The sequence below is a fragment of the Leptosomus discolor genome, chromosome 1, assembly GCF_034619465.1.
Source record: "Leptosomus discolor isolate bLepDis1 chromosome 1, bLepDis1.hap2, whole genome shotgun sequence".
Classification (NCBI taxonomy): domain Eukaryota; kingdom Metazoa; phylum Chordata; class Aves; order Leptosomiformes; family Leptosomidae; genus Leptosomus; species Leptosomus discolor.
The window spans coordinates 68,549,625-68,562,080 of NC_141391.1; the positions used below are offsets into that span (position 1 = coordinate 68,549,625).

At 46.3% G+C, this 12,456-nt stretch overlaps 1 protein-coding gene across 1 annotated transcript in view; it reads right to left on the bottom strand.

Annotated features, from left to right (window-relative positions):
* Positions 1–12,244, bottom strand: part of SH3RF3 (SH3 domain containing ring finger 3) — a 252,299-nt gene extending 240,055 nt beyond the window's left edge. The window contains exon 1 of the mRNA XM_086482122.1: positions 11,849–12,244. Coding sequence (XP_086338248.1) covers positions 11,849–12,244 — 396 coding nt within the window. The remainder of the gene's footprint in view (positions 1–11,848) is intronic.
* Positions 12,245–12,456: the final 212 nt, after the last annotated feature.

Here is a 12,456-nt window from a genome sequence, read left to right on the forward strand (position 1 = left end):
CAATATAGTTCAGAAATACAGTCTAGAAGGGATGTGTTCATTTGCGAGGTTAATGGTTCAACAAACACCTGAGCCCGCACCTGCAGTCCTGATGCTGGCAGGTGCCCTGGCCTGCTAAAGAGCAAGGATGCATGTAGAGAGGACAGGGGGCCAGGAAAGCCATAAGCCCACCCCCTGGATGGGCTGTTCCTGCCTGCTCCTGCCTGCTGGATGTCTTCAACTGGCAACGGAGCGCTGCAGGAAGGGGACAATGACACAGATCCTTTCCTGGATCTGCTGTTATCGCTACTAAAAAAGCAGTTTGCTTCTGGGGTTCCTATTTTTAGCAAGTTTTTAAAGGTGAGCAAAACATTTGGGAGAGAAGATGCATTGAAGAGCATGACAAACTCCCCCGAGTCCCCAGGAGGACTGTGGTGACTCAATGCACCAAACCCATTTCCTGCTCTCATTCAGGGGCAGAAAGGGATCATCTTCTCAGCTCTAAACATTGCAGAAGCCAGCAAATTCAAGGCTGTATTTTGTATTTTTAAAAAAATAGAATAGGCAAAAACAATTCTTAGCAACAGAGATTTCGGCAGTATAAAATTCATATGAAACAAACATTAGAAGCAGAGAAAGTGGAAAGCAAAAGCCCTGTGGCACTCTACACCTCTGCATCTCTGGCAAGAGAAAGGGAGGAAGACACTGACCTTCCCCTTAGCTACTTGCTTCCTTGTTTTCAAGGCCTGGGATGAGTGGGAGATGGCCATTCAACACTGGCTGTTCAGTTTTTATTTGTGAATAAGCTCAAAATGACCTCTTCCTGGCTGAACAATATTATTACAGATGCTGAAACTTACACAGCCCTTCCTTATAAAGTGTGATAAATTATTTTTAACAGTAACGACCACCATGGAAATATATACTCAGATAAAAGCAAGACAGACTGCATATAAAAGAAGTCCTGTGTTTATCAAAAGAACTGATAAAACTCAAGCTAGGAAAAAATAAAGTTTCCTTTCTGCAGTATAGATCAAAACTACCATACTTTCCTTTTAGAAAATAATTTACTGATTTTTCATTATTAAAAAGGTATGATTACTTTGGATTTTACATTGCTGCGTGACTGTGTAACATAAATAATCAGATGTTTTCCACTACAATATAACACCATGATTACCTACACAGCAGAAGAGAATAAGCGAAAAAAAATTAATCTCATGGCACTCAACTATTATTTTACTCTATTTTATGACGTGTATGTATGACTGTATTCTCCAAGGGCTTTTTTATGATTTGTTTTAGAAAGGAAGCATGCAAAAGAACGAGGCTCTTCACACGAAAACTCTTGGCTGAAATACAAGAGGCTCTGGCCTGAACACAGAGTCATCCACGCCTGCCTCTTCCACGGCACTGCGCCCTCCCCATGTAGAACTGCCGAGGAGCAGCAGCCCCAGCACTGATGAATCCTGCCCACTCGACACACGGCAGCTCACACTTCTGCCAGGAAAGCCTGTGCTATTTCTGTCTCTTATCTCATGACATTTTAGCACAAAATCGCAAGGAGGCTCGGCAGCAAGAACCAGAAGAGCCCGTCACGATGGGCCCCAGCATCCTCAAGGGACAGGCGTCTCACAGCGGGCTGGTACCCATTCCCCCACCTCCCCTCCAGCCAACTCCTGCTCCCCTTGATGGACATCCCTCCCCCTCCCACGACAAGCGCAGATCTGTATTGTCAGGGTGCAAGAGGAGGCTGCATTTGTGCACACCTATCATCCCTCAAGCAGGCACACTCCTTCATCACGGGGGCCACTGCGGGCACAAGTCCAGAGAGGCAGCAGGACCAGCCACAGCGCCGTGACACGACATACACCCGTGCATAGCACGTGGTGACAATACTGCACGATTTACTGAATTGGATGTGGACTCAAGAAGAATGTATGGAGCAGGCTTTTCTGTCAAAAAACTATACATTCAGGGAGATATATGTATTACACATACCCATTCATACATATATATTTGTACGCATGTGTCTTATTTACAGATAAACAAATGTTAACAGAAGTCAATCAAAACACAATCAATCAAAACAATATCTTCCTTCTACTTCCTTCTACTTTACTGCACTAAAATAATTAAAAATTCATAAATTATTACTACTATTGGAAATGAAAACGCATTGATTTGCTTATAGGGATGACAATATAGCAAACCTGATACAAGCCGCGATAAAAGCATTTCAGAACATGTAAGAAGGCAGCCAATAAAAAGGCAGCCTGCTAAAAGCTGTTTCAATATGAAATTAGAAATTAAAAAGTAAACTCCTAAAATCATGTCTTTTTTAGTAACTCACAGAGGAGATTTTGATTGGAATTAGCCTGAAATTAATCTGCAAATAAACATGTTCAATAATATTTACTGAAATGATCATCTAGTAAAGTAAATATGATAGTGCCTGTATTTGGCTGACTTCTTGGCTGTCACTCAGAAGGCAATCAGGAGGCAGCACACCAAACACGGCAGTGTCCCCTTCATTTGGTTAGGACTGCAATATCTTTACTCACAGACATCCACAACTGCACAATCAACATTTTAGATCTCTCTTTCCCTCTACCCATCTTGCACCTACACCCATTTTAATGATACGTCAACTGCAGCGATTAATGAACCTTTGTCCAGAAGGGGAAAGACTTTAACAGCTTAATGAGACAGTAATACATATTAAAATCAATATTATTCAGATGACGTGTCTATTCTAGTCCTCCCTCTGAAAATAACTGAGACTGTAGAAGTGATCATTAGCATTTTGATAACAATCTTGCCAGCCTTCTCTTAAAGTATTTTCTCTTTAAACTAAAACTGGGATTTGTTATCTCATGCAAGCAGACCATTCTAAAATTAGCAACACCAAATTCATATTGGTTTGGATCAGACTTTTAAAAAACTTGGAAAAAAAAATTCATGCTAACTTGCCTGAATAATCACTTTCATGCCTGTTGCTGGAAAGATACACTAATCATCGCCTCAGAAGCAACCTCTTCCCATAAATACCATTTATACCTCAGAAAAGCACTCCTTAACCATATACAGCATGAGTTTCACTTGTCTGATAAATCATATTCCAGCTGACAGCCAACAGGAGGGACAAATTCCTCACTAACACAAATCCTTAAAGTATCTTCAAAACGAAATGCGGCTGAATGTCGCAGAGCAGGAAAGGGCTTTGCACCTTTGTCCCGTTGCCTCTGAGAGCAGATGAAAATTCCTCAGCATCCCCGAGTCAAGTTATGTTATGTGATCACCATGGAGAAAGAAAACAGTCCCATCTCTCTCTTTTTTTAATCAGCGAATCCCACAGCCTTCCCTCCTCTGGCATCCAGCGCTCCAAACCAGACTGCTAAGCCTTCCAGTTTCCAAAACAGGACAAGATAGAGACCTGCCACAGAAACAGCTTTACAGCGTCCATGAGGACGTGTGTCCCTCAGAAACCCCTGCCCTTGGGTCAACCATGTGTTAACAGATCGGTCACACCAAAAATCCCAGCCGCTGTCATGGGGCAAGAAGCCCAACTTCGGCAGGGGCCAACCCACGCTTTGCAAGTGACAGAAACCAGTTATGAGACAAACCCAGCTGTGGTTTTCCCTATTTAAAGCCCTCGATAGCTGGTCTGCAGATGCAGGGGAGAGAGCCTGGTGCCAGATGCCAGGCTTTCCCGGTGACCCCAAGAAGAGGGGCAGAGGAGGGGTGCAGTCCCACCAGCTCCTTTGGGCAGATATTAGGCTGCTCATTGCCTGAGCTCACAGGTGACCCGGGCTAACAGCAACCACTGCACAGCAAGTTCTGTGGAGCCGATGGAAGTTATGCTTAAAAGGCTGGGCAGAAAGTGCTCTTTATTCCAGATGTTTTACATTTTTCTCTCTACTTTTGAAAACAAAATGTCTTTTTAATACCAAAAGTAATATTCCCTCTTTCTGTCCTTCCCCTGAACTGAGACGCATCTCATGTACATGTATTGTTAAATTAATGTTTGTTCTTTCTAAGCGAATAAAAATGTTCAAATTACATGCAAACACAATTAGATTAAATTATTTGGCACACACTGTGGGGTTTTTTTAAAGCTATTCAAATAATTTTAAAGGTTTTTCAGCGATGCTCTAGCAACACAAGCAAAACTTCCCACAAAAAGGAGGTAACGAGTTTAACATTACTGCTGAGGAAGACAGTAATGGAGCCAAGCGAGTAAAACTAGCACATCAGCAACCCCCCCTGCCGCCCCAAACTGTCAGGAAAAGGCATGGCTCAAGCTGTCAGAGGAATCCAAACTGGCATAAGAAAGAGGATCTGGGGCTGGTAAATGGGGAGAACCTGTTCCCAGGCCAATCTGCATAATGCACTAGAAAGAAATATTTTCTCTTTTTTTTTTTCACTCTCCTTTTTTTCAATTGGTTTGTTGGTTCAGTTTGTTTTTTTTTTTTTACTTTCTCTGTTGCATAATGGTCAGGACAGTAACTTTCCAGGCAAAGTACCAGTCTGGTCCATGCAAGAGGCTTCTGTAATTGGGAGCAGTTTGGTTTGATGCAAGACTAGGGATAAATACATAGCTTTCAGCTGGCACTGCATTTCCCCGTTGCTCCCTCCCCAGCTGCAGAAGCACAGCTGCTGTGGGAGCTGGGGCAAGGCCAAGGTCATGCAGCTTTCTCAAATCCCGTAGTTTATCTTTGTCCAGGCTCTCATGTCCTATTAGAACTAATCTTGGGTTCTTCCCATGACAGCTTACCCCAGATTGGGAAAACCTGTTGTAAAATATCAGGTTTTAACAAGACCACATTGAAAATGCTTGCAAAAATTCAGCTTGATATGTGATGAGTGAGTGCTGGAAAAACTGAAACCATGTGCATCCTGAACAATTTTAGTCTGCAGAAGTCACCAGGTCCCTGAAAACTGAATGAATCCAGTGCAGTAGAAGTCAGCCATTACAATGCTGCAAGGCTTAAAGACATTAATCAGAGTCAGATATAGTTATAACTGGCCTTCTAAAGCTTAAGGAAAGTCTTCTAAAAAAAGAGTGATCTACAGCCTCAAAAAAAAAAGTGGCATCCCATAGTTAGAGATATTGCAGGTGGGTTACTGAAGTGCAAGGGGGAATTATATTGAGGAAGGTGATTCTCCCCCTCTACTCTGCTCTGGTGAGACCCCACCTGCAGTAGTACGTGCAGCTGTGGAGCCCCAGTCTAAGAAAGACACGGACCTGCTCAAGCAGGTCCAGAGGAGGGCCATGAAGATGAAGATAATCAGGGGACTGGAGCACCTCCCCTGTGAGAACAGGCTGAGAGAGTTGGCGTTGTTCAGCCTGGAGAAGAGAAGGCTCTGGGGAGAACTTACAGTGGCCTTCCAGTGCTTAAAGGGGGCCTACACGAAAGGTGGGGAGGGACTCTTGATCAGGGAGTGTGGTGATGGGATGAGGGGTAACAGTTTTGAATGGAAAAAGGGGTGATTTAGATTAGATAGTAGGAAGAAGTTCTTCACTGTGAGGGTGGTGAGGCACTGGAACAGTTTGCCCAGAGCAGCTGTGGCTGCCCCCTCCCTGGCAGTGTTCAAGGCCAGGTTGGATGGGACTTTGAGCAACCTGGTCTGGTGGGAGGTGTCTCTGCCCATGGCAGGGCGGTTGGAACTAGATGGTCTTTAAAATTCCTGCCAACCCAAACCATTCTATGATTCCATGATTCTATGTTTTTTATCTAAAATATAAGCAGTGCTTCTTAACAGAGACAGCATGAAATGTTGAACAGAGTAGTGAAGTTAGAGGGGACATTCTAAATATAACAGTGCAAAACTCAAGAAGTACCCAGACAAACTTTTCAAGTTGAAACTGTAATAGGATTATTAAACTAAAATTATGAGTCAGTGAACAAAAATAACTCTAGACTGTAAGAAAAGACCTTCCCAGAGCATAAAATCCTCCATGGCATGAATAAAATACTGTTGTAGCACTTTATGTGGTAGCTTATTGACCCCATGGACGCAGCTTTGTCTAGAAAGAGCGTGCATAGCCTCCTCCTGACCTGCAAGTACGGGCACACGGCATTAACAGCCAGCGCCTTCAGCCAGTCTGACCTGTTGGGCACCCAGCCAGCACCAGGAGTCTGCCTGAGCATGAACTGATAAGATTAGAAACAAGGAATACAGTGTGCTGTTACAGCCCATACACAGACTTCATTGCTGCATCCCTGCACCAACGTTCCCTGCAAACAAAGTGCAGCATCTCTGCCAAACCCCACTCAACAGCAGAAAATAACTGTCATAACTTCAGTGTATACAATCAGTGCTTTTTAATCTCCCCTAATCCCAGCCTCTCTAGTAATAACTCTTCATTTGTAGGGCACCTTCCCTCTGAAGATGGTGAAGCACATGAGGGTGGGTGAGTGCTACTGGGGCAGATTTTCAGCTGGGAAATGTGAAGCTCAGAAAGTTCATGCAGCTCACCAAAGGTCAATGGCTGCATTCTGGACATAACCACGCTTTCTCTTCCTTCTCAGCCTTCTCCTCAACAGCAATCCACAGGGATTTAGGGGAGGTGGGCAAAAATTTCCAGAATTAAAATGTGCACGGGAACTTAGGTCTATCCATCTCTTTTTGAGTAACCAGCTACTGAACACCAAACGCTGTCACACGCAAAGTGTTAGTGGCGTTAGTCATGAATCATTCAAAGGGATGACGTGCAGGGATTAAACTTAGCATTCACATTTGACAGCAAGAGGAGTCCCAGTGAGGCATGCCATACTGGCACAAACTGATAGGGAGGGTCTGGGGCTTGGGGCAGTCTTCTCCACAGCCCCACAACTCTTCTAACTGCAACTGAGCCACTGCTGGCCATCCCAATCCAGAAGGAAAAGTCCACTGTCAACACTGTCACCCTTTGGTCACATCAAGCATTTTTCTAGCTTGCAAGTGAAAGTTAACAGCACCATCCAAAACCAGGGAAAAACACTCCATTTCTGGAAAATATAATGGACATGACACCTGCAAATGGCTGGTTTTCTGAAAAGTGTGAGAGCTCAGTGAATGATGAATTTTTCTGACTCAGCCCCTCAGCAATCCCCTCTCCTATGCTCACTCACTTCTGTGAGGACAGCTTCAATTGCTGGGATTTAAAATACTCCTGGCTCTGTTTTTTGCAGTACCCTTTAGTATGATTGTTAATCCCCTGTGTCGAAACACATTTTTTAGCCATCTGCCAGACAAAAAAAAAATCCTCAAGATCAGAGACTTTGACATGTGGAGTATCAGCCCTATTTGGATGGTTTTATGCCAAAGTTCAGGCACTGGCCAGTCAAACTACTGTATCAGAAGCAAATATTTCAGAAAGAAAGAACAAAAGCAAGGTAAGTCCATGTGCACTGCTGACAAGAATGGCACTTCTGTCTGTGCAAATCTAATCATTAAAAATCCAAGCTGAAGAGTCTCCTCTGCCCAAGACAAAGTGTGTCCCCTACACAACCCACTGCTTCTTACAGTGGATATAAATGCATATAAACGCCAGACTCCATCCGCTTCCTCTTGCGTAACCCAGGGTGGGATCTTCACCTGACAGATGATGTATCCAACAAGGAAACCTGCCAGCAGAAAATTACTGCAAGGTCTACTCCACATTCAATCCACTGTAACCAGTGCAGGATGAGGCACAACTCTCATAAAAAAATAACGGCTCAATGTCTGTTTCGGAGAATTTCTATAGAGCAACTGAAAAGCCTAGATGGCAAATTAGCACTGTTCCCTCTGCTTGCAAAACTCCTGTGAAGCCAAGGGCAGTAACCTTTCCCCGGGGCTAGCAAATGGCAGCCTTCCACCTGAAATGGTGAAACAGCTCTGCAAAGCTGATACGTGGGAGAAGCATCCAGTGCAACACAGGGGAGCGCAGCCCATCCGTCACTTCACTCAAGCACGCTGACACATCATTTTCCTTATGCGCACATCTTACTCTCTACCGTTACCTATACCCCCGTCTGGTAACGCACCACATGTCTATCCATCACTTCATCCACGTTCTCTCTTCTGGGAAAAAGGAGAGACATGTTTTGTTTTTCTAGGTTGTTTCTTTTTCATGCAAATGTTGTTCTCAGTTTGTATTGCAAGGAAGCAAGCAATAAGCCCCGCACCTGGAGTGGGAGACGCCTGGTTTGGGAGGAAATTATTAAAGACTTGCATGCATTTAGCTGGCTGTCAGATCTTGAGAACTGAAAAAATCCTAAGTGAAAAACTACAATAATTGTTTAAAAAAAACCTAACAAACCCCAAACCTCACACTCAGTAAAGAAGGCAGATTTACCATAATTCCTCAACAATCTAAGGGAGCCATTTACTTTGACAGAACCTGAATTCCCCGGGCGGTTCGACAGTGGTAATGGAAACAGAGGAGCCAATAAATTATAACCTTGCGTGTAATGCGCCTGCCATTATAAACCACTCTTAGCCTTCTGCTTTGTCCCCTGGGGGGGGCACTCTAACAGTTGTTGGATATCCTTTCCCTCGTTCTTCCACTGTGCTTTTTTCCAGCAGTCAGACCCTTTTATAATGTCTACTATCATACATTTACATAGCATCTTTAATGTGGACATCCCAAAATACTCTTTACCATTTAAAAACAGACTATTGTGTTTTTACAGGCTGAAATAGAGGCATTGGGAGACTAACTGGCTTACCAAAGGTCACATACCACTGTATATCAATAGCATCCCAAATATTTTTCAAGTATATATTAGCAGGTAGACACCACTTCCAGAGCTTTCATGCCGAAGATGTATACCACATATCTTAAAGCACCCACAGTATTTCGGAAGTATTTCTGAAGAATCGTCTTGGACAGCTTTAGGAGCAGCCCCAGTGCCAATTCACCCCCAGCCCAGCCCCTCTCATGCTGGGTTTCAGCACTCTGGATAGACCAAGTCTGTGATAAACTATGGGAAAAGAAGGACCAAAGTCTGCATAAAGAAACACAAAACCCCCAGAGTTTTGCCAAAGTGATAAACAACATCCCCTGATTTTAGAAAATACTATCTATGCAAAGAAGACTTCCCTGAAGTGTAAGGTGCAGAAGCAAAACACAGGTGCAACAGCAACATGGGAGCTGGCCCTGCTCTGTCTTCTAAGGTTAATTAAAACTCTCAGAGAAACAGATCCCTGGTGTGATTCTAACATATCAGCCCAAGGATCTGGGCAAGACTGAAGTCTGATAGAAGTCACCTTGGCTCTCTGCCATTACATTTCACAATTAGCATTTTCCTTCCTAACCAAAAAAGCCTATAATGGTATGTCCCGTTTTATATACCGCATTACCTAAAATGAAAGGTATTAATTAGTAAAACAGTGTAATTTGCATTTAAGCCCCAGGCATCAAATCTACAGCAATTGCTGAAATTAAAAAAAAATAAATTATATATCATAAAGAATCACTTTGGCTCTCTCCAAGGGAGCTAAGCTGTCAAAAAACAACGTAAGACTGAAAGGGATGCAATTCTACTCTTCAGTATCAGCCTCAAAAAGCCTAATTCTAGGCTGGTTTGTACCAGCTATTGTCTAGTACGGAGAGCGGTGCTGTACTCTTGTCTCCAGGACAGCTCAGCAATCAGCTGTATCAGCAGCTCCAAGGAGGATTATTCTCCCCTGCTGCTTTTTTTAAAAGCAGATTAGTTCAGACTTTCTTTCACTGTAATGAACCTTGTAAGGATCAAGCACACTGCATTGATTTCCAGGATAAAATTGTGCAGTCAGTCAAAAGGCCAAGGAAACAGTTTCACAGACCCACTCTGCCCCAGCACACCCACTGCCTTAGCATCACCCATTAGCCCCAGCAAAGGGAAGAAAATCGCGGTTGTTAACCATAAAAGCCAAAAGGTGATTCTCAGGTCATGTGTAACTTTGCTTTCTATCAAATTCAGATGGGTAACAACCCACACAGAAACAGACAACAGAACTGAAGATGCCCACGTATTCAATCAAAGTCAGAAAATGATAGAACGTGATCTATTTTTATTTACTATATGAATCTGCAATAGTAGCTAGGGAAGTAACTTCTTAAAAATCCACCAATTTACGGTAAAATAATGAAAATTCAACTTCGCTAAAAATTTGAATTAACATATAAAATCACTCTCCAGTAACTTTCCACATCAAGCATTTCCTTACATGCACACCCTCCTGTAACATCCTAGCTTGACTAGGATTTAAAGATATGAAAACCAGAGATTGTGTTCTTGCTGGATGGTCACAAAAGCTTGATCAGGGTGCAAGAGCCTGCTTCCGTGGCACGAACGCTGCAGGTGCAATAACCCTTCCGTACAGACCCTGCCTCCTCTAAGAGACTACTCTCTGGACACCAAACCAGATCGTGAGGATGCCGTCTTTAAAACTACCAAATGAATGTAAACTTCCCTTTCTGTAATGCTGAAACTCAAGATGACAGGAGTTGTCTGCTATGACAAAGCTGAAACCTTAACTTTAGCTGAAAAACAAATAAGCAAAAAAGCAGAGAGCAGAATCCCACTGCCTTTTTTTCTTCTTTAAATTTGACAAATCATTATTAAATACCTGAAGATCACTGTGGTCTACAGCTCAGTAATAAAGGATCTACCCTTCCAGAAATACCGCCAAGCATATTTCACTTCAGACTCGGAAACTGAATTTTATAGAACAATGTATGGCATTTGCCATCATTTCCTGTAGGCAAAACTTCAAAATGCCTGTACAGGTCTATTCATTTTTCTCAGAATAAAACATAGGAAATGAATTAATTGAAACATTTACCATAGCGATACAACTTCACAAGGAATCTCTGCATTGACCTTTCCAAATCAAAAGCCTGGATGCTAAACTAAAGCTCAAGCAGATTTCATGAAAGATCAAAGACAATTAAATATATGCTCTCTATATATGACATTAGAAATAAGATGAAGTTCATAGTCTTCAGCGCATCTCTATTCCAAAGTCTCCTAAAGAAGTCCTACAGTAAATTTTATCATATTGAATTATACAATAATACAGAACACTGGGAGGAATTGATCTTGTCCCCTCTGAGTCAATGAAACCCTCGCCATTGATTTTAAAGGGAGCAAGCTCGGGCACTCGACTGCAGTTTTAAAATAAATAAATGCATATGTTGCAGCACTCCCCTTCAATAAATCACACACCTTATACATAAAAATGAAATTACGTTCCCTTGGGAGGGGAAACTTCAGCCGCAAGCCCCGCTCCGTCCTGGCTGTCAGGACGACTCCGCGTGGCTCTAACCGCACACGCAGCGTCCCGGGAGCGGAGGGGAAAACTCGGGGGCGGGAGACGAAAGCGCCGGGCACCGGACCGGTCGGGGATTTCTAGCGACTTATCCCCGCAGGCAGCACGAGAGCGGGAGCCAGCCCCTGCCTGCACCTGACGGGCACCCGGCAGAGGCCGACCCGCCGAACACAAGCGCTTTCCAGGCACTTTGTGGTTCTTAACTCCGGGAGCCACGTCCAGCTCTGCTACACCGGGAGCTGCTGCCCTGGGGGCCCGTCGGTGCGGCAGCTGCCACACAGCCGGTACCCGCCCCCCGCGGGGGGTCCCGGGGCTGCCCGGAGTATTTTGAGGACATCCCCGTCCCCTCGCCTCCCATCTTGACATCACGGAGGGCAACAGCAACCGCCGGCCGCCAGCCCGGGGAGGGGCCCACGCCGCGGTGCCCAGCCGGGGGACAGCCTCCGCCGCCCCGCGGGACGTCCCGCCGGCAAACCGGGACCGCCTGGCGCCCCGCGGGGACGCGCACACCCCCGGCCGCGCTCCCCCGGACACCACGCCCTCCACCCCCCCCACACACCCCCCCCCCCGGTCCGGCACCCACCTTTCCCAGCAGGGCGCTGCGGCTGGCGGCCGCCAGCTCCCGCAGGCTGGCGGCGGCCGAGGCAGCGGCGGCGGCGACGGCGCTGGGGGCGGCGGCGGGCTGGGGGTACGCGGGGGCCGCTGCGCTGGGGCTGCCGCTGGCGCCCCCGGCGGCGCGGGGCCGCTGTCGGATGCCGTCCAGGAGGCGGACGAGGAGGATGTTGGCGGGCAGCTCGTCCACGCCGCAGCCCACCAGGATGCGGCACTCGGGGCAGCGCAGCTCGTGGCGGGAGCTGACGATGCTCTCCAGGCAGCGGCGGCAGAAGGTGTGCTGGCACGGCAGCACCTTGGCCGTGGTGTCCAGCCGCTCCAGGCACACGGAGCACTCCAGCAGGTCCAGCAGCGACGACTCGTCCATCGCCGCCGCCGCCGCCGCCGCCGCCGGCTCCCGCTCCGCCGCCGCTCCGCCGCCGCTCCGCCGCCCCCTCGCCTCCGCCTCCGCCCCCGCCCCGCCGCCGCCGCCGCCGCCTCCGCCTCCCCTCCGCGGGGCAGCGCAGGGCCCCGACGCCCTTAGGGCCGCCGCGCCTGGCGGCGGCGGGGGGGGGCCGGCGGCGGCGCGGCGGGGGCCAT